Below are 21,592 nucleotides of genomic sequence, written 5' to 3' on the forward strand. Positions count from 1 at the left end.
TCTGCATCAGGAGATCCTGGAGTAAAAAGGCTGTTTTTGTTTGCCTCCTGCAAACTGGGCGACAGGGAGCGTGAAAAAAAAAATCTAAATTTACATTACATAGCCATTGGCCGCTAAAAGCTTGGTTACAATGATGCTGAAATTACAGACAGACAAATGCACGGTAACCATTCGAGAACATTCATTTTAAAGAACCCTCAAATGCCAGAAACCCAGGAAATGCAGAGTGAGGGTTGTTCTCTTCAAGTCAAGCCACCTCAGCTCTGAGCCTTTAGATGCCTTCTCACCATCTCACCATGTTTGAAAATGGTATCACAGAAAAGGGGCCTTGCAGTGGGTTTCATAAATACCTTCTAACCTCTCTGCTGCCTCGTCACTCCAGCAGCCTTTGCTCTTTTCATGGGAGTTCTCGGTCATGATCAGTGTCCACGAGGCCTGGCTGGAGCCATGGCAGCTGGCGACACGGGGCGCCGGATGGAACTGTAGGGCTCCATTCTGTGAAAGGGCTGCGCTCCTGGCAGGATCGGGCGCTCCAGGAGTGGGGAATAACGTAGCCGCAGCAGTTCCACGGGGGACGTATAACGTGAGCACGCGTGCTGTGAGTGACCGCAGCGAAATGTGACCAGCAGCCCGCTAGCTAAGCAGCTGTGATGAGCGCACAGCATTTGGGCCCATTGACAAAATGAAACTCCGGTAACGGGTGGTTAAGGCAGCACGTTTCTGACGTTCTCAGGGCATTGCCGGGCGTGCGGAACTGCAGTTCTTTGCTCACGCTGTGTTGATGGGCGCTGGTACAAATCTAGATGACGGGGTGTAGTTTTGGGTGCCTTGTTGGAGAAGTGCAGCCTGTACTCGGCAGTGCCTGGGTTTCTAACACAGGAGGGGTTTGAATTCGGGGGGGCTAGGCCGGGAGGTTGTCTGTCCTTTTACCTTGGGACAAACTGCTTGCAAGTCAGCTTTGACTTGAAGGTCCCACTGCCTCCACTGTGTGTCTGCTTCTGGCATCTCAAGGTCAGTGCATGTAATGTGCCTAGCATAGAGATGGACGTGCCCCGCAGCCTTAGCCAATAGCTAGACAGAGGATCCTTTTGCTGCCAGAAATCTTATGAGGCTTGCACCACTGTTGCCCTAGCGCAGGTCAGATGTTCTCCTTGCCTGGAGAAAGGGTCTTATAAGGAACATCCCTAGGTGGTGGGGATATAGCCAGGGGCACTATTAAGCTCAGCAGGGAACCATCACGGCCTAGAGTAAGAGCTGCTGCTGTCTTTCGCCTGTAATATACATGTAAGGTACTGCCCCCCTTGTGGCTTCTGGCTCAAAGAGGGGCCTGGAGTCGGGTGCTGTCCCCTCACCCAAGTTCTCTGAGGTTTCAGTGGGTGGCGAATGTCCACCAGCAGTGACCTGTTGTGGGCGGTCTCTGTATGTGGACTGAAAGGTAGGGGATAGGGTGGCTTGTTCCATGGAAGGGGCAGAGTGCTGCTCTAAAACCAACCCACGAGGTGGGGGAGAGAGAAAGGGAGGCTCGAACCATTCATCAAATGTTTTATTCAAGTAACTGCAAATAGGAAACCAAAAGGTCTTTAACAATGGACCAAAAAACTCAACTTCCTACTAACTGTCAGCCACCTGCCGGCTTCCTCCAGCTGCTGCTGATGCTCAGATGCCACTCCCACCCGCAGACAGACACACACACACACACACACACACACACCTTGCTGGACAGGCGACTTTAACACTCAGTAAAAACTGTCAAAGTAAAACACAAAACGGCTTTCACTGCCTTGGTCTTCCCCCTAGCAGTAACCTCCAGCCCCGCTGCAGTTGGTCGCGTCTAAAGGGATGGAGTGGTGTGGTGAAGGGATCTCCCAGCCCCTAGGTGGTTGGAGGGGGGGCAGACACTCAAGTTGTGTACTTCCCTCCGTAGTTTAATCCCCCAGCCTGAGGCTTGGAGCATGAGAAGGTTAAAGGACCTGGTATCGGGTATGGATTAAGAAGCAAACAACATCTCCTCTCCCTGTCCCTCCTCAACTTGCTGAAGGCAGCAGTGTCTTAGCTTCCCTTGAGTTGAGACACACGCCCTGCCCAGGATGCCTTCCTAGCTAGAGAGCAATTTCTACAGTTAAGTGATGTACAGAAGCCTGGGACCGTTCTCAGGCAATAGTAGGAGAGAGGCTAGGAAGCCAAAGGAGCATTGGCTGAAAAGCACGGGGGAGAGGGCTGATGGGTGCCTTCATCGCCCCACTTTGAAAGGCTCTATCCCTTTTAATAGTAGCACAACCTAACGCTTTAAAGTAAAAAAAAACCAAAAAAACAAAACAAACCAAAACCCAGTCTAACCAACTTTGGCTCCATAATGTAAATGACTAGTTCCCAGAGATGGGGCGAGGAGGGGAGGAAAATAAAACCCAGAAAGACCGTGTTGGAATAATAAGTGTAACCAGTACAGCAGCAGTCACAGCAGCAGCATATCTATGGTTAAGAGATTGGAACTTAAATTATCCAGAGGTAGTTGTGAATAAAGGAGGAAACAAATCTAAAAAAAACAAATAAAAAAATCCACTGAAATCTGGATTGGAAGTACAACTGTCACTAAAAAAAACCCAACCCCCTACACTATTCCTGATGGAGAATTCCACAGAGCTGAGGAGCAAAGGATTCGGCCACGCTGCCTGTGAAAAGAGAATTCACTTTTAAACAGCAGACCCCCCCTGGGGCTGATCTGGCAGTCCTGCAGTCAGAGGGCCAGTGCAGAATGACTGTGGATGGCAGGCCTTGTAAGCTTTACACGTGGGGTGCGGGGGAATCAGAAGCGAAAAGGCCACTAACAGCGTAGTATTAAGTCTATTGCGTGTTGCAGGGGGTCTTCCTCTTAGGCCAAGAGGGAAGTCTGCTCATGTAAATTGGAAGGAGGGAAGGAAGCATTAGTGCTTCTGTAATAGGAGAGCAAGGGATGGCTGGACTTTGTAACTTACAACAAAAGGGCAATTGTTCTTGGTCACTGAGACTTAAAGGTTCTCTCAAGAGGGCGGCAGGTCAGGTTTAATCTCTGTCCTAGAGTAATGCAGACAAATCTGGCTGCGCCCCGTTTCCAGGCTTGGGATTGTGTACTGGTGATCCTGGGGGGGAGGGGCGATCTGATTGCCAGCTGGTACCTGTACCTTGTATCACGCCCCAGTTGTGTCACTCTTCTGGTTGCAAGGAGGAGACTGTCTATCACCAGCTCTGATGGTCTGTAGGCATTTCTAGGAGTCCCTCAAAATGCATAAGATGGTAATACTCAGCTCAGCTCTTGCTTAGCACGTCTCAGCTGTCTCTCTCACAGCACTTTACAAAGGCAGGCGGTGTCATTTCCCTCATTTTACAAATGGGGAAACCGAGGCACAGAGGTGGTGTGACTTGCCCCATGTCGGCCAATGGCAGAGTCAGGCATAGTACTCGGGGCTCGTGAACCCCTGGCCGTGGCTCTGGAGCCCTATCCTGTGTCACCTTCTCTCCGTGGCGCTCTGCGTGCTGGGCCTGCTCACAGATCGGTCCCCCCAGAACGTGACTTGGCTGCACTGACAGAAACAATCCCGACGTGGCTGCGGCTCACAGTCTGCCTACCCCCAGGGTGATTTTAATGCACAGCCCCGCTCCGCTGCTGAGCCCAAAGGGGAAAACTGCAAGGGGGATGGTTCCCCAAGGCCCACACAGCACAGGACTTTAGGGAGCTTGGCCGGAGCTGGAATCAGAACAGGAGAGGGCACGTCCTTCATGCTCTTTCGATTAGGGGATCAAAGAGCAGGAAAAGCACCCGTGAGGCTCCCCGTCTTCCCCCAGGGGCCAGCACTGAAGGTTAAACCTGAACCTCCGAGTCCAGGGAAATGGAGGAAAGCTTTGGAAGTGTCAGGCACTTCTGCGGCTGGCAGTAACCAGGGCTTTTGAGATGATAGCCTAACAGGCTATCTCCCCCCTCCCCCCCCGATCTTGACCTCCCCTCTCAGGGCTGCAGTCAGAAGCTCATCTCAGTTGCATACTGGCAGCAGCTTTGGGGCAGCTCCTGTGCCAAGGGGGTTCTGTCTTAACCTTGAAATGCAGGGCACTGTTGCCAGCAGAGCTGCAAAGGGTAAAAGAGTATTACTCCCCCGGACCCAGCATGCAAGCAAGCACCTGCCCATGCAGTGGGGTGAGGGGAGAAGTCCCTTTGTATTGGTGGTCTTCCCCTCTCTTATTAATGTCGGACCTTCAACTGCACTACTCTCCTCCCAGCCACCTTCTCCGACTCCTCAACCAGCAGCAGGGGGGTGGAAAATCTGCCATCTCTGTGCAAAGATGGGTGCAGAAGGGAAAATGGGGTGGAGGGGAGGCTTTGACCGCTCTGTCCCCAACTAGTTTAAAAAAGAACTGTAATATGTATAGGCAGCCGTCAGAGGCCCCCTCCCCTCCTGTGTTGAGAAATCACACACTATAAGGCAAGGGTTCTACAGGAGCCTTCCCTCGGTGAATTTCACTAGGAACAAAAACTGCATAAACCAGCAGGCTAAATTTTATCCCTGTCTAATAAGAAAGAGAAACAACATAGACCGTTCTCTCCCTCAGAGCTAACACCTTCTGTCAGCGGGCGCCACGGCCGCTCCGTCGTTTTGATCTGTCCTCCAGTGCTGCTGCTGTTTTGAGTGTGAGAAAGTTGTGGAGGGAAAGGGGGAAACCCACCAAGGATTTCTTGTTCCTTTCTCAGTCCAAGAACTTGACGAGAAATTGGTAAGTGGAATAATGAGGTAGTGCCAGTTCAAGCGTTTTCACTGCTCCTCTTCAGATGACTCCTGGGAAACGTTCACCTCCTCCTCCTCCTCCTCCTTCTGCTGTAAGAGAAGGGAGGAGTCAGGTAGCAGCTGGACAACCCCATGCAGTCTGTCTGTCTGTCTGTCTCCCTCTCCAGCTCAGCAGAGGAGCATTCCCTATGATGCCAAGTCTAGTGCTGCACCAGCTTAAAGATGAGCCCCTTTTAGATACGAGCCTTGATTCCTCTGTAGTTTTAAAATGCTGAAACTCAAAACGTCTTTGATTTAACTTCCAACATCCAGGTACTTGGAACTGGTACACAGCAGGGCACAGACCTGAGTTAGGACACCTGGTTTCTAGTCCCAGCTCTGACTTTGGGGAAGTCACTCCCCCTCTTTGCCTGGCTTCCCTCATCTGGGACATGGGGATGAAGACGCGTGCCCAACTTTGGAAAGTGCTTCGATAGCAATCGCTTTAAAAAGTGAGTTAGAGGCAGAGGAACTTAACCAAGCTCATGCACTCGGGGGTGGCGGTTAGCAACTGAACAGGGAAGGACCGTGACTCTCAGTGCCCTGCTCTTAGCATTGGACCATCGCGCCTCTGCCAGCAGGACACCCTGACTTCTGTGCCTCCATGGCCCCTGTAATGGATTCTGGGCACAGGCCTGGGCCGGGGGGGTTGGAGGAGGAGAACCTGCGCTGAATGCCATTGGCAGGTTCAGTATTAATACGATGCAGTCCACGGTGGGGTCTTGAGCCCCAGTGGGGTGAGTGGAGAAGTCCCTTTGTACTGGGGGCCCGTCCCGTCTCTTCCTGAGGAGTTCTTTAGCCTCTGCCATAGCAGATTTACTAAATACTAGGAACTTTCGTGGACATCAATAGCCCAACAACAAACAAACATTTCCAGCTGCCACCTTGCTCGATGCTTCCCACAAGCGGGGACCCGGCAGCAGCTGGAAACTCCACATCCCTGTTAAAACCCGCTGTGCTCTTCCTCCCCTTGTGCACTCGCCCACTCAGGGGGCGCACGCCCTTGGCCCCCCCCCCCCCAAGCCTGAGAGCTGTTTGCACGGGCCAGCGATGCTGGCAGGAAGCCCTCGGCTGAGTGCCGCAGAGCTGGGGAGCGAAGGCATTCCTTGAAAAGCACTCCTCCGCCTCGCTCTCTTTAAAGAAACACACACGCTAAAAACCCTCTGAGTCACAGCTGAGTGTGAGGGTGAGTCAGCAACCTCCACTTCCTCGCGTTTCATTCATAAAAAACCCCACACATTTAAGCCGGTATGGAAAGCAGCTGCCAATTCCATACAAAGTGTTCCAGTGACACAGACCTCCTCACTTAAGGAAGGAAGGAAGTGACTGATGGTCCCTGGTTAACCCTTCTCCGCTCCTGGGAAGCGGCTTGCGGTTAACCAGCATGCGAGGGCAACCCAAAATAGAGAAGGGGATTTGGCAGCCCTGCCTGGAGAGTGAGGAAGCTGGCTAGAAAATCCTGGCTGTACAAAGCCCAGGCCCTGTTGCAGGCAGAGTCATCGTCAATGGAGACATCCGTTTAGCTTGGCGAATTTTGGGTGTGTTGGAAACAGATCCCCCAGGGGAGCCTGCAAGGGGAGTTGCAGATTTCAAAGCTGAAGACTCATTACAAAAATAATTTGAGGTGAGCTTGGTGCTAGAACAATCATTAGCCAGGGTCTGTGCTGCTTTCCCACTGCACTTTGTGCCCGACGCACTGCAGCCCCTGCAGTTCCAGTGCAGCCCCTCACGGCTACTGCCATGACAAAACCCCCTCATTCCATCCCTTCCCCACCCAGGAATGCCGGCTACAATTGGATAGCCTGAGTTATGCAGGAGGCCAGACGAGATCATAACAGTCCCTTGTGGCTTTAAAAGTCTGAATGCACCGCAGTCTAAGCACGCCCATTGCTCTTTCTGTCTTGGGCCCCATGTAGCCAGGCATGGTCCTAGAATTTGGCAAGACAGACATTTTTCTAGTAGACAGGACTGGAACAAATCTTCCCCTCTTGTTATCCAAGCTGGGAGGTGAACCTACGTCTTGAAGGGCGAGCGGCCCAGTGCACAGCGCACCAGGTACGTTAGCCCTTGTCGGAGTTTCCAGACAAACTCCATTCAAAGCTGCATTTCGGAGAACCCTCCAAATCCAGCCAGCAGCACGTGAGCAAGCCACATTCTGCATGGATGCTTTCTGCCACGGGCGGAGGTTGCAACATGCTGAGCCTGAGGTGAGAGTGGCGGGGGGGCCTGATTTGCCGTGTGGCCCCAAGACGCGGAGTAATTCTTAGCTCCAACGGAGTTAGGCCATTGGGGGGGGGGAGGATCTACAGGGTGTTCAAAGAAACTGGGGGCAAGAGACAGCAAAGACCAAAAAATCCTCAGGAGGCTGGTGGGTTGCAGAGGAACCCGTGGGGCAGTGAGGGGAAGGCGGGAGGGGTTGAAGTACTGTTGACAGGTGCCCCACTTTGCCGGTCTATCCGAGTTGGCTGCAACAAGGGAGTCCAGTGGAAGAGGCACGGTCGTGCCGCCTTAACCTGGAGAGAAGCAAGAAAACCATCCTTCCGCAGAGCCAGCAGGGCGCTCCCGAGGGCAGCTTACAGAAGGGGACGGGTGGGGTGGGGCTGCTGCAGTAGCTGATCGCTGCTGGGGTGGGGTGCTGCTGGGGAAAGCTGACTGCCAGGGCACTGCAGGAGGGGCTGTGTTACAGCCCGAGAGCCTCAGGGGCTGGGAAAGGGAAGCAGGACTAGCAGCATGGGGGGGCAGAGGGGAATTTGCTGCACACTCACGCCGCAGGAATGCCACTCTGGTAACACACCACAAAGTCCTGGGCAGGCCTGTGCCAGCCAGCTGAAAGGAACAGGCCACTTCCTGTTAGTCACTCCTGGGAGCAGGGAGAGAACACGGAGCTCATTACAGCCATTAAGAGTTATGGACTGCGGGGAGGTGGAGAAACCAAAGGGTTGTTTATTACCTACCGGACTGAGCCCCCAGAAACACTCTGGCACTGTACTCCCTCCGCTCTACTCCCCCAGGTGTCAGCCGGCGCCAGGACGGGACTGTGTCCCTCTACTATAGGGCATGGCATTGCACCTGAGACGCGACGGAGGTATATCCCAGCGCTGCCTCCAGGGACATCTGGCTCGGAGGCAGGATTGCAGTCTCTGCTCTTTCTAGAATGCAGCCCCAGGCATTTCCAGCCCCGCGATTTGATTGCATCCCCTCTGCTATATCATAGCCCGGATCCTGAGGCGCGTCTAGCACCAAGACACAGCCGCATCCATGCGGCTGTATTAGCGCATGGCTTCTGCCATGTCCAGCACAGACAGGTCCTTGCACCCCAGCCCCTTCCCCTCTCTCGTGTACTGCGGTGGTTGCGAAGTAGTCAAACAAGTAGGGGGACCATCTAAAACTGCATGGTTCTCAGAGATTCATGGCGAGAGAAGAGACAGACCTTGGATCCGCCTGCTCCTAGAGCACAGGCCCAGCTTCTCGTGCTAAAGGAGAATTCCCATCAGCAGTATAGGGGCTATGGCATGGAGCTCAGCAGTTTGCAAGCACCGATGCCTACGCAGACTAGCCAGTGTCAGTATGTGCATCAGACCAACACCACCTGCAAAGCCCCAAGAACGGAGACCAGCTCTTATGAGAGCACAGAGGCGAAGCCATCCAGCGGCAGCATGGGATACCCGGACAGCAGTCACTGTGATTCCCCCAGGGCACAAGAGGCTCTGCTGAGTTTCATGCTACTCATCCTGACCCCACCTGAGCGTGGCTTCCTCCATGCATGATCCCTGAGGCGCCGCATGCTTTCAATGCACTTGGAGCAGGGGAGGCGCAGTGCCTTGCAGAACTGGGCCCTGAAGGAGAACGATTAGGAAAGGAAGGGTCCACTTACCGATTTTTTGGGCCGGCCTCGAGGTTTCCTTCCAGGTGTTACTGCAGCTTTCTAAACACAGAGAGAATTTTAAATCAACAGCAGGGACCGACGCAACACACGCTCATCGCCTTCCCTGGAAATCTTTGCGACGCTGATTCCTATAGCCTTATAACTCAGTGGTCACGACGGCCCTTCCTTGCTCCTCCTCTCCCGTCAAACTCATCACACGAGTGGCAGTTCCCATTCTGCCCTTTGGCTGCCGGACACAAAGATGGCCCCAGGAGGCTAGATGTCTCCCTGCCTGCCTCCCCTCTTCACCTCAGAGTTGTTTTCCAGCCTTGGATGGCCAGGCCCCGGCCCCATGACTCAGAGAAATTTGCAGGATATGAGTCGCGTGTTTTCAAAACAGATTTAAGACACAAACACACACATACACCACATTCCCTGAACCTTCCGTGTCACTCCCTGTCCTCTCCCCAACATATAAGCACAACGATGTCTCATCCTCAGTTGTTTATACATTCTGTCCTCAAAGACTTCCTGGGGGGGTGGGTGGGAGCCTGAATGGAGCTGGTAACCTCACCCCTCCTCCCTAACACACATACACGTGACCCTGGGAGACCCAGCACGCTGCTGCTTGGATCACTGCTGCCACAGATTCCTCCCTAAGCATCCTGCTAGCTATAGCACTTTGTCCTTCTATGAAGCAAGGATCTCAAGCCCATTCCTGTGTGCCGGGTATCTCTATTCCCATCTTACAGGTGGGCAGACCTAGGCACAGGAAAAAGTGACCTGTCCAAGGTCACCCACAGCAGGAGTAGAACCCGGGCACCCCCACGCTCGCCTCGCCCTTCCACGGTAACCTTCCCATTTGGTGGGGCAAAATATCCCCCTGGAACTGCTCCCGTCTTCGATTCCTTCCCTGTCAATGAGTGCACAGCCACTGCTGGGAGCAAACACGTGACTGGCAGAGGCCACAGCATCTGGGTCTGGCCAGATGTGCTCGGAAAGGAGGCTCCTGGCTGCATTTGTAACATGCAGAGAGCAGAACAGATGGCCAAGGCTCAGGCTGAACCGATGTGTCCATTGAAACAACCTTTGCCGCCCGGCGGTGCTAGGTGAGGCGTCTGCTGCACCGACAGCAGCTGGGCATGCAGAGAACCTTCCCTGCGTACACGGGAAGAGGAAGAGAAGGACCCACGCAACCAGCGACATCCTTCATCCATGATGGATGCCGCCACCTCCAGCTTCCCTTCACGCACATGCCAACAGCCCCCTTATCTCCCCTGCCCCACACAATTCCTTTGGGGCCTGTCCTCCGTTTGCAGCTGCCTAGAATAATGGTGGGATGCTCAAGGCTGCCGTCAAAGCTCCCCCCCTTGTCCATTCGATCACAGCCCCGAGTCTATGGTAAGAGACTCTCCTGCTCCACCCCCACATCCCTTCCTCCCTGCACAAGGGACTGGTCTTGCTGCTGCCTGGGACCCTTTCCTTCCCTGCCACGCAAAGCCCAGCTGCCTAGGTGCCGCACACAAAGCCAGCGCTCACGCTGATCCCAGCAAACAAACATCACCAGCTCTCCCGCTTGCAGGCAAATGGCTTCCCACGATGAGTCCGAGGGACCCTCGTGTTCCTCCACCCGCCACCTCTCCACGCAAGCACCAGCGACAACTGACCTGCTGCTCCTTGAACGAGGAGTTCAGGGGGTCTGCGTGAGTGATGGCAGAGCAGGGGAAGGTCGCCTACGACTCTCCAGAGGGCAGGAATTTGGGTAAACTTCCCCTTCCTGCAAAAATCTGGGTGCCCGTCTGTCTTGTCCAAACCCTGTCTGCGCAGCTGGGCTAGAAATCTCAGCTTTGAGCCCGTTGTGTGTGTGTGTGAGAACGAGTTCCATCGCTTGCTGCTTTCCGGAACAGAAATCCCGGTGATGCTCTACTTCAGCACCCAAGAAATCCCAGGGAGAGGGACATCTTGTTACCCAGATACCCCCAGGCTCCCAGTGCTCATATGCCAAGGAGTCACGTCAATGGGCCACCATGGCAGCAGATGGGGAAGGTCACATGGTTTCCCCCTGCCCCCAGTACCTACCCTGCCTTTAGAAGAAGCCTTGTTTTTGCTCCCCTTTGGTCTGCCACGTGGTCTCTTGGGGGTTGGTGCCTCGCTGGGTTCCTGCTGGAGACAAAGGACAGAACTGTCAGCAGACACCCGGAGCTGCAGGACTGGGGCACGCACAAGCCATTCACAGCCCATTTGCCGATCAGAGTGGGATCACGCTGCAGCCCACAGCCGGAGCTATGGAAAGGAAGGAATCCCAGCAAAACATCATAAATCGGAGTCCCAGCGTAGGAGGAGATTTAGGAGCATGGATTCCACTGGGCCCCTGTTATGGAAACATCCACAGCACAGCACTCCACCCACCCCCTCAATCTTAATAGGGGTTTTACAACCTAAGAGGGTGTGTAAGGGAAGGATGGGGAGAGACACAGATGCCAACCCAAACACCTGGGCAGTGTTTGCATTGCAGCAGAGGAAGATGAAGAGGGAACAATGCATGCTGGGCCCTGTAGTTTCTAAGGACTGTGGGAACTCAAAGTGAATGGATAGCCCCAACGGGCCTGCCCTCAGACCAGCTCTGCTTTCCAGTGACACCCACGCTGCTGTGGACAGAATGCACCTGTCACACTGCACACAGGAGGGATGCGGGACAAAGCAGACGGGGGCTACCTGGACTTCTGACGGAACAGCCCTTTGGAGGGGGGAGGAAAGGGATGAATCTTCTCAGAGGAGGCTGCTTTTCCTCCCAAATTTGGAGACATAGGAGAGAACGCCATGGGGCTGCTTTTTGGAGAGGATACTGGGATATCTTCCTTTTAAAATAAAATAGTTAACCAAAGAGCCAGTAGCCCCGGGAAGATCACCCTGAAATTTCAATACCTGGAAACTGATTAAAAAACCCCAATCTTGTGAATTATGCATTCCATCGGGAGATATTGGTATCACAGCTACAGTTTCTAATACCCTGGCACTTTCTGTTTATAGCTGCGGCTATTAGCAAACCAGTAATCCAACACCGGCGGCAGCCCTGCCCCCACCTCCACCGAGGGACTGCCTCCCCCCGCCAATCGGAGTCCAATTAGACAGATATTCCACCAGCCGGAAGAGGAAGGAGGTGGGAGCAGCTGGCTGAGGGCAGTTAAAAGATTGATCCTCAGGGTCAGTTGCTGCTCTTGGTTATGCTGGTGTCAATGCAGAGTCAAGCACTGAACTTTCAAATGATACGTGCTCAAGATTCTCTGGGCTTCCCCAGTTCCCTGGGTTTATGCTTAAGGTAATATTACAACAATGAAGGGGTCAGATGAATGACACTTCGCAGTGGTTAGAACAGTGGATGGGAATCGGGATACCTGGCCTTTGGGTGCCATTTCCCCCATCTGAAACATTCCTGCTCAGCAAAATGCTTTAAGATCCTCATCTGCACAGGCCCTAAACCATCATAACCTGAGCCCAATTGGTCTGAAAATGCCCCCAATCTGAGGGGACTATTGATTGCTAGTTAAGTGCTGTAACTCCAGGTGGTGGACAGGGCAATGCTCACTCCCCCACCCTTTCCCCTCAGGTTTTGCCAATCATGTTTCGGTCATAAGAGTTATAAATAGGTTGCTAACGAAGGGTGTGGGCTGCATGGCAGCAAGCAGTGAAATCAAAGAGTTGGTGCCCAGGACTCAGGTAAGAGACACTGACACAAACGAAGTTCCCACGGGTTCAGCAGGACTGCTGGGTGCCCTAGGGCAGACAAGACAGCTCTGATGTTTTCTTAATCAGTTAAATAGTTAGTTAAACCTGATGAAAAGCAGGTTTCATTATCATGATCATAAAAATGGCTTCGGCTGCAGAAGTCTATATCATGGCTCCCATCAGGTCACCTGAAGCAGTGGTAGAACTGGTAGGATTCTTTTTGTAAATTTCCCTACTGTAGCCAAAGCCTTTAGGATCATCTTGCTACCATAACTCTAGCTTAGCTGCAGCTTCTGGAGGACTTTTAGGCATACCAAAGAGAAAAGAGCATTATGGTTATACAGCTCCAAGTGATTCAAAAACTGTTAATGTACAGAAATGCAGCCACCCCTGGGGTGGAACAGAACACCACAACAGCTATGAGGGAGGAAAGTTTGATGAAGGATCTGTCCTGCCAAACCCTTACTCTAGAAGAAGTACCAGGGGGTCTCTGCTCTCCACGTGTAGCAAAGAGAGCCAGGGTTTAAAAGTTTGTATTCAGAAGACAAGCTATGTGTGTGTTAGCTTCCATGGTGGTGAGCCCCATGCACGGAAATCTGATGTAGGGCGTGATTTCCAATGCCAGTAAGTACATTTTCTGGCACCCCATTTGCTTTGTTCTGTTCATCCGTAGGTAAACGTTATTCTTCGCTGGAAGTCCCTTCTGTTTGTGCCCTACTGCTGCCTCTTCTCCTTGCCTGGCTCTGGGCCCGTGGTACTGTTGTGAGGGCCATTTACCCCCAGCTCAGAAGCCAGAATTGCATCTGACCCGGCAATAGAGTCTATTGCTTTGCCCCATGCTAGATCTCGGGATGTAATCTTGACAAGCATTGATTCTGCCCTGTGTGACATTGGCAATAGCCCCATTTTACAGATCGTATAAAGAAACTGGCCCAACGCTGCCACACAAAGCGAGGCAGTGGCAGAGCTGAGGAGAGAACCCAGGAGTCCTGTAACAGGCAGACCGTGCTTGATAGGCAATACCTCTAGGGGTGCAAGTCAGTAATGGAGATGCTTCATTCTTTCCTTTCCTCCACACAGAGCTCCCGTATGCACGACTCAGAGCCCCTCTCCAGGAACGTGGAAGAAAGCAATTCTCCATACCTGAGGCTTCTTCCTCGGCCGTCCTCGCCCTCTCTTCTCAGACACGTCCTTCTCCTGCTTGGAAGCCAGGGGCTGGCTGGATTTTCCACTAGATTCACTCATCTTCTTTCTTCCAGAGGACAAAAGAAGAGGAGAGGGTAAGTACATGATACTTGCCTATAGTTACCTACATAACAGGGGTCATATCATCCCCATTTTACCCAGGGGGGAAATGGAAACACAAAGAAAGGAACGGTCACGTGGATTGCACATGGTCTCCTAGGGAAAGCCTCCCAGGTCCGTGCAGTTGGAATCACAACCTGGGGTCACTGGTCAGTGCATCCGTCCTGTCCCATCAGAACAACCTGGCACTCCCCGCTTCCACTTCTCCCCTTTCTTCCCCCACCACAACAGCAATCACAATGACCTGCACTGGATCCATCAGCCATACGTGTCTCAGGGAGTAGCAGTGCAAGGAGACTTGGTGTTTTTGCACCTCCACCCCTCTTCAGATACGGGATACTCTAGTGAGAAGGGAGGGCAGCATGCAATGGGGCCAAAGCACTGTCCTGCCTCGAGACCCTTGCTCTGAAGCTGGGAATAGAAACAAGGTTGGAGGTCTCCAGTTAGTCATCTTTTCAGAAGGGGTCTCGGATTTTGTCCACCTCACCTCTGTGGGATTTGTGAATGCTCAGCACCCCGTGAATCCCGCTTCACTTGTCTTAAGCGCGTCACCAAAACCAAAACAAAACCGGCAGGTACCCAAAATCGGAGCTGCTTTTGAAAGTCTGGGCCCCCGCCGTTGCAGAGCATTGTCCACACACCCCACTGCTTGGGTCAGGAGTGGGGTGGAACCGCAGGGGTGTCAGGAGTGCACTCACTGCAGGTAGGGTGCAAGGATGGAGTGGTTTATATACGATCTCCTGCTATGCCTAGTGCTAACCAGCCAGCAAACCCTAACTGCATGCACACGGTAGTTATTTACACAGGCAGAGGAGTGACGCGCACGCTTGGACAAAACTATTGGGAAAAGCCTCCAGTGAGATGCACTTGAGGCTATGGAATAGCCTCGTCACGGAAAGTGGTGGGAGCCCCTTTGCTTAGACCACTTCTCAGTAGACTGTACAGAGTACAACTATACATGCACCAGGGAATAACCCTGCCTTGGCAGGGAGATAGTCTAGGTAGGACCTCAAAGGTCTTTTCCAGCTACTATTTCTATCTTTCAGGCTGATGCTCTTTTTATAGGGTGGTTTAACCCATGCTCTGAGCAGTGCTTCCCTTTCGTGTCTTGGCAACGCTTTCCTAAGACTGCTGGAGAAGATATTCCAGTGGGCATTTATGTTTCTGTTGTTTGTATTGCTGTGCTCGGGGCCCCACGGTGCAAGGCGCTGTACATGTGCAATAGTAAGAGACAGTCCCTGCCCTGAAGAGCTTACAGCCTCGGGCAAGACGACAGACAAAGGAAGGATTATTTAACTCTGCTCTGCAGGTGGGCAATTGAGGGTGTAGAGAGAGGAAGATACTTGCCCTGGGTTACACACTGGGTCTGTGGCATAGCCAGGAATGGAGGTCAAATCTTCGAAATACCAGTCTAGTGCCTTAGCTGTAAGGCTCGCCTTTAACTCTGCTGTATCTCGTGCTGGTCTCAACAATTCGCCACCTTGACGTAGTCAGAGTGCCTGGCTTTTCTGGTTCTGATGCCCTGATGTTATCCCACAGCTCTGTACTGTCCCTCTCAAAGTCACAGGCAGATCATTAAAGCGCATAGAGCAAAATGCATCCTTCACTATCCAGTGCCACACCCTGCTGGGAAGTAGGAAGAGAAATGGATGGAATAGCAATAAATTCCAACCTCACATGGTGCTAGGCGCTGTAATGACAATGTGTCAGAGGCAGCCTCTGCCCCTAAATATTTAGTCTGGATAAATCCTCTGCAGCGCTGGAGCCAACCTGTACCCTCTACAGAGGAGCTGGGGAGGGGAAAGTGGTGCATAGGTCACCTTGGGGCAGTTGTTCAAGCCAGTCAGAAAGAGGTGCCCCTAGGCAGCCCCTCCTGCTGAGACCTAGGCTCCTCAGTCTCGTGCACCTTGTCTCCAGCTACTGCTCCCAGCGCTCCACAGCCACTGCTCCCCTGCTACCCCTTTCCCCAGCCGTGCTGGGACCTCTGCGTGGGGCAATGCATGGGCATGGCAGGTGTGCTGGGAATGGAGGGGAGAGGCCCTGTAGCCAGCCCCGAGAAGAAGGGGAGCAAAGCCCTGCCCTAGACCAAAGGAAGGAAGGACGAGCAGGGGGAACACAGTCCTGCATTTAGCAGAGATGGGAGAGCTGCTCCCCGTGGTGTGACATGGCCGCATCCCGGCTGGACGGGGCATGCAGGGAAGGCAAAGGGTGCAGCCTCCCAACCCCGTAGACCCTGGGGATCTGTAGGGGAAACAACTCCATTCCCATGGAGGAGCTGCTCTTCTGCCCCATCTCCCCGCAGTGGTACAGACAAGAGGAGTTCAGTCTCCATGGCTCATAGTTGGGGCTGCTCAATTACCGTCCATTGGTGTGTATTTTTGTGACAGACACACCTGCCTGCTGGGTAGTGGGAGGAGACGGTCAGCTCATTCTATACAGGAGCAGCGGTCAAGACAGCTTTGTGCCCATCCGTACTGGCCTGGGGCTCATGGCTTCATCATGCAAGCCCTCCGCACGGGGAGCTCCCATTGGGCGTAGATGAGATTTTTCCGGTTCGTCCCGGATTCAAATCCAAACCAGTGGTTAAAGGCTCCATAGCCCATTACCAAGCCCTCCTCTCTCCCCAAAGGTTAGATTAGTGGGTCACAGGCTTTGTAGGCTGGGCTTATTGCATGTATCAGGGACTCCTGCAACTCCCCCTTCCAAATTCTGCATGCCCCCATCCCCACTCACCGAAAGAAGTCCATTTTTCTAGCAGTTAAGCCACTAGCCATTAGGGCTCAGAATGTCATCTCCAAGTCAGCAGTGACTAGAATGGATCCAGTTCCCAAAAGATCATTAACAGTCAGGAAATAAAACCCACACCCAGCAAAATGCCTCCAAACTCAGTAAAACAAACAATGCCAGCATCTAAAGTAGTTTGTCAGAATAAATCTGTGCCAGAGCAGTGGGCAAACTCATGCGCAGTTGCTCACGAGGGAAGCTGTAACACTGTCTACACTAGACCACCAAGAAGGAATGGATTCCCATCCAACTTGAGGTAGCTACCACCTTAAGGTTAGTCCGGATGCTCCACAAATGTGTGCGGTTCTACCTAAAGGCTTGGCTTGGCTTGGGAGCTCCAGAGCCAAATTCAGGACAGTCTACCCCTGTTGTGCAGGGGTATCCCCTGTGCATTTAAGTGACAGTGGTAGCGGCCCCGCAGTGCTTTCATCCTCCATGCTTTCCCTGCTGGGTGGACGAGCTGAGATACGACCCAGAGGGGCACCATACTGGCTTTTATTTTTTAAAAAGAGTTCTTCAGAATTTGCTCCCCACTTTTTCCTAAAGATTTGGGTGAAGCCCTGCTATGTGAGGACCCAGTCCTGCAACATGTCCTGTGATCAGTCCCACGGGACTGTTCATGGCTGGGCATGTCTATAGAGCAATCGCAAGCCGCTAACGCAGCTCACCGATACGTACCAGAGCTAGCTTTAATCCAGCCAGCAGCAGCTGTGGCAGCACAGACTTCAGCCCGGCCTGTACAAGTCTGCCTGGGACCTGGGGTAATTACTTCAGTGGTTAGTCTGCATCCATGTCCAGGCTGCTGTGACTTCACTGCTCCAGAACATGAAGTATCTAGATTAAAACTAACTCTGGTACGTCTACATGAGCTGCAGTCGCAGCCTGTAATTGCAGCATAGATATACCTTAAGTCTCACAAGACAGTGTCCTCTTGTCCATTTGCACTAGGGCAGTGGTCCTTTGCCTTTTCTATCCTGTGACCTGACCCCGACCCATCACCTCGTAGCAGTGAAAGTGTTTCAGGACCCTCCTCCCATCTATAAAGAAAGAGGATGTTTGCAACCCCCTAAAACCTGTTCACAACCCCCCAACAGAGAACCCATGTCCTAGGAAAATGGGGGCTCAATGATAGTAGTTGTCAGCAACTGGATCCCATTCAAGTGGTGTGGAAAGTTGTGTCCCAGGAGAACAAAGCTCTTTCCAACACCTTTGCACAGCTAAGACGACAACAAAGTCAGTCCCGCCTCCCCTCACAACTGTAGCAACCGAACAGGGTCCCCTTTGTAGACAACTCCCCTCAGCAATGGGCCGTTTGCTGCAATTCACACGACTGGGTATCGTCCCATGCGGCAGTCATCCACAAGGCTTTACCGTTATTGCCTGACACAGCCAAGCTGGGAAGTCCAGATTTCTAAACAAGTTGCACAGGGGGATTAAAACTCAAGGAAACCACACACGCAGCCTGAATAATGCAGAGACCTTCTAGGTTTTTTAAAAAAGTACATATGGGCTCTTCTTCAGTTGTGGAAGTGACTCACAAGTAAACCTCAGAAGCCACAGCCTCATGTAAACACCCCTATGTATTACTCACAACATCCAAAAGATCTTCACCGATTCTCTCGCTTAGAAATGTGGTCCCAATGTTTTGGGTGGGCTTTTATTTGAAGTGAAATTCTTGGTCACTTGGGTATCCAGTTAAGCAGTCAAGATGCTTGTCAGGTGATACATCCTCTAAGCAACCCCTTCTCTCTCTGTGTGGTCATGGGGGCCCACAACATAGCCCCACCACCCCATGCAGCACCTGGAGAGGGGCAGGGTTCGGCCCTGTAGCAAACCGCCCACCATGCTAACGCAGGGTACCCTTTCCACATTCTGAGCCCTGGAGCGAGGTTTATGTCAGAGCTGTCTTGCCATGGAGGAAAGGAGAGAGCCAGGAAGGAGCCTTGAGACCCCCTCCATCACAGTAGATGGCCCTAGCCTCCAGCAGATCCCTCCAAGAGCTGCATGGACCTTTTGAGCATGGGCTCTGCAGGTTCTCCGGGCTGAACCCCCTGTCAGTTTTTGACAGGGTCCCTCTACCAGGCAATTCCACTGCAGGATTATGCTGCAGTGGGATGTGACCCTGTATCTATGCAGGGATGTGATTGGTGTCTTCCATGTCTAAGGCTGTGTCCACCTCACAGCCGCTGCTGGAGTGCCGTAGCGTGGACGTTTCGAGGGAAGAGCTTTTTCCGGTCGGTATAGTTAAACCACCTCCCCGAGAGGCAGCAGCTAGGTCGAGGGAAGAATCTTTCCGTATCCACGCCCGGGGGGAGGTCAATCTAACTACAGACAGTGCTCAGGGCACAGTTTTTTACAGCGGGACCTAAGTTGTCAGCGTAGAGCAGGCCTCAGGCTTATGAAGAGAAGAATTGAGTGGGAGGATCTAGTCAGGTCACATGGCGGTTTCCCTGCTCTCTGGCCTAAACCTCAGGAGCGCAGGAAGTTAAATGACAGCAGACAAGTGGCTGGCACATGGGGCAAGGGACAGGACGTTCATGTTGTGTCGACACCCAAGCTTGTAGTTTCTCTCCCAAATCTCCACATCCCGGGGTTGACTTCCCAGCTTCCTTATGCCACTCCAAGCCAAAAGCTCCACCACTCCCTGGCCTAGCCACCACCTCGTGGGTTAACGAGAAAAGGAAATTCCCACCCGTGGAGACAATCGCTTGCTTCGATCTCAGTCTCTTCACACCCAAGAAGTCTAGGCCCAGCCATCTCACCGGGGCACTGCACAGAAAACAGAGCAGGGCAGTCCCGACAGCAAGCGGATAAAATAAATAAAAACCTGTTTTAGTGAAGAGCAAAGGAGGGGCTGCGGGGCAGGACAGGAGAGGCATGCAATTCCATCCCTGTTCACTTTACTAAGTCCCCAGGGGCTGCTTTGAAGCCCCAGGCTGAGTTGGAGCAGCCAGCCCTCTTAAACAAGCATCATAAAAAGAAGTGATAAAGGGGATGGGGGCAGGGGAGCAACAGAAAGGGACAACACCACCTGCCCTTTGCAGGGCTCCTATACCCCTAGGGAGCAGGGCTTGGTTCCAGACCTGGGAGTGGAAAGAAACCTTTCCAAGTTGTCAGTGGGGAAGGCCATGGGCTGCATCCCCCCCTGCACCACCACACCTTGGGATTGCCGCACGAGCGGGGGGGTGGTGGCAGGAAAGACAAACAGACACCCACCCACCGCGCTCTGCCTGGGGAGCTCCCTGGAAGCAGAATGACACCAGCCCTGGCCCCCAGCTAGGGAGAGGCACAGAGCTGAGCTGCTACCTGTCCCGTCCCTCGCTGCCCGTGAACCAGCCAGCCACCCACCCCAGGGGCAAATCACAGCAGCCCGGCCATGCCGAACTCAGAAGTAACCCCTGGCCCCAGCACCTTGACTTGTCAGCAACACGGCCCCTCTAGCAGGAGCCGGCTCTGCCCCCCCTTGCCATCATCCACCGCAGCGAGCCAAAGCCAAGCCTGCACCCCCGGCCCCAGGCACCTTCGCAGCGCGGCGCTGGATGGAGACGGTCTCGGCTGGGCTGGCGAGGGGAGCCATGGCCCTGGGCTCTGCCCCTTTAAAGGGGGAGGAGGCGGAGGAGGGGTTTCCCGCGAGCCCGCTGCACTGCCCGCTCCTTGCACAAGCCATGCAACGAGCCGGCCCCGCGCATCGATTGGCAGAAAGGCCGTGCAGAAAAATGAATCGGCGGCGCAAAGGGCTGTCGCGCGATTTGAAAATGAAACAGGCTCGGAGTGTGCGTATTGCCAGGATCGCAAACTGGGGGGGGGGCAACCCCCAGCCGCCGAGCTGCCCACCCTCACCCCAGCCCTGGCGGAGCGAGCTCCGCTTAGCAACCTCCGCCTGCGAGCTTTCTGGCAGGCATCCTCCCCCCCCGGCTGCTCCGCCCTCCCCAGTGCTCAGCTGTTGTCTCCGGGGGGGGGGGGCAGTGGGGGGCTTCCATCCATCAGATCGGAGACCTGCTGCAGAAATACCAGCCCCCGCCCAGATCAGGTGCTTGAATAATAATAATTAATAATGAAAATAAAGGGGGGGGGGGGGAGAAGTAGCATTGCAGAGTCTGCTCATCCCAAAGCCCTGCAAAACCAGAAAAAAAAAAAAACAACCCTCCCCGCTCCCATTCTGCAATGCATGACGAGAATAAAGCCAGAAGGGCACATTTATTCCGCATGCCTCGTTTGCTCCCCTCTGCGATTTTTTTTTTGTCCAAAAGGTGCAAATTCGAATAAAACATAATTATTAAAAAAAATAAAATAAACAAAACACCAACTAACCCCCCCCCACTCCACCCCTCCACCCAAAACAAAACGGAAAAAAGAAAAAAAAAAAAAAAAAAAAAAATGCCCCACCCACACAATTGCTCTCGTTCTCGGATCTGTGTGGTGTGTGTTTTTTTCCTTGTGTATCTGTGTTGTGATCAAATTAAAACAAAACCCCCCTTCTGGTTGCTGATGATTGCAAATGCGGATCTGAAACAAGAAGGCAGGCAAAGAGAGACTCACATACATATATACAGACCAGCCAGGGCTCTCTTATTTAAATAAATAAAAAAAATTGTTCCAAGAGGAAGGAAGCTGGGTTAAAATCATTTGCGGGGGGGTGGAGGAGGAGGGAGAGAGAGAGGGAAATAGGAAGGGGACCAAAAACAAAAACAAAAAAAAAGGAACTGCAAGCCTTACTGGAGGGAATCCAGCTGCTAAAAATAGCAAAATCACACTCGAAATTAAATAAGGAGAGGCAGGCTAAAAGGGGAGCTTTAAGCCCTTCCAGTGGAAGAGGGGTGGAGTCCAGAAGCAGCTACGCCACCACGAGTGGGTGGGGAAGATGCAAAGAAGGGGAAGGAAAGGGTGATTTAAAAGGGCTGCTTTGGTTAAAGCCAATGTTGGAAGGTGGGTGGAAAATTGGTAAGAGAGAAAACCAGTGGTAGCAAAAAGCCTCCACCACCCCCGCCTCCTCCATCCCTTAACCAAACCAACCTGGTGAGATGGAAGGGACAAGAAGAGAAATATTTTCAGAGCTGTCATTTATACATATAAATATTTAATGAAAGTAAAAATCTTCTTTTGTTTAAAGGAGAAATGATTC

General features: G+C 52.9%; 1 protein-coding gene across 7 annotated transcripts; it reads right to left on the reverse strand.

Annotated features, from left to right (window-relative positions):
- Positions 1-1,527: 1,527 nt before the first annotated feature.
- On the reverse strand, positions 1,528-21,077 carry HMGA1 (high mobility group AT-hook 1). 7 transcript variants are annotated; one of them, XM_067531766.1, is made up of 5 exons: positions 19,163-19,232; positions 13,525-13,633; positions 10,735-10,815; positions 8,665-8,715; positions 1,528-4,841 (listed from the first exon to the last, which is right to left on the reverse strand). In XM_067531766.1, the coding sequence occupies exons 1-5, from the start codon at positions 19,225-19,227 to the stop codon at positions 4,779-4,781; spliced, it is 369 nt and encodes a 122-aa protein (XP_067387867.1). In that variant the 5' UTR covers positions 19,228-19,232; the 3' UTR covers positions 1,528-4,778. The 7 variants fall into 7 exon arrangements, with proteins under 7 accessions (XP_067387867.1, XP_067387862.1, XP_067387861.1 ...); XM_067531761.1 differs by having other exon boundaries at positions 1,528-4,838; positions 10,735-10,818; XM_067531760.1 differs by having other exon boundaries at positions 2,598-4,841; positions 10,735-10,818.
- Positions 21,078-21,592: the final 515 nt, after the last annotated feature.

The sequence above is a fragment of the Emydura macquarii genome, unplaced genomic scaffold, assembly GCF_026122565.2.
Source record: "Emydura macquarii macquarii isolate MOO-44397 ecotype Brisbane River unplaced genomic scaffold, CSIRO-AGI_Emac_v2 contig_3220, whole genome shotgun sequence".
NCBI classification, from domain to species: Eukaryota; Metazoa; Chordata; order Testudines; family Chelidae; genus Emydura; species Emydura macquarii.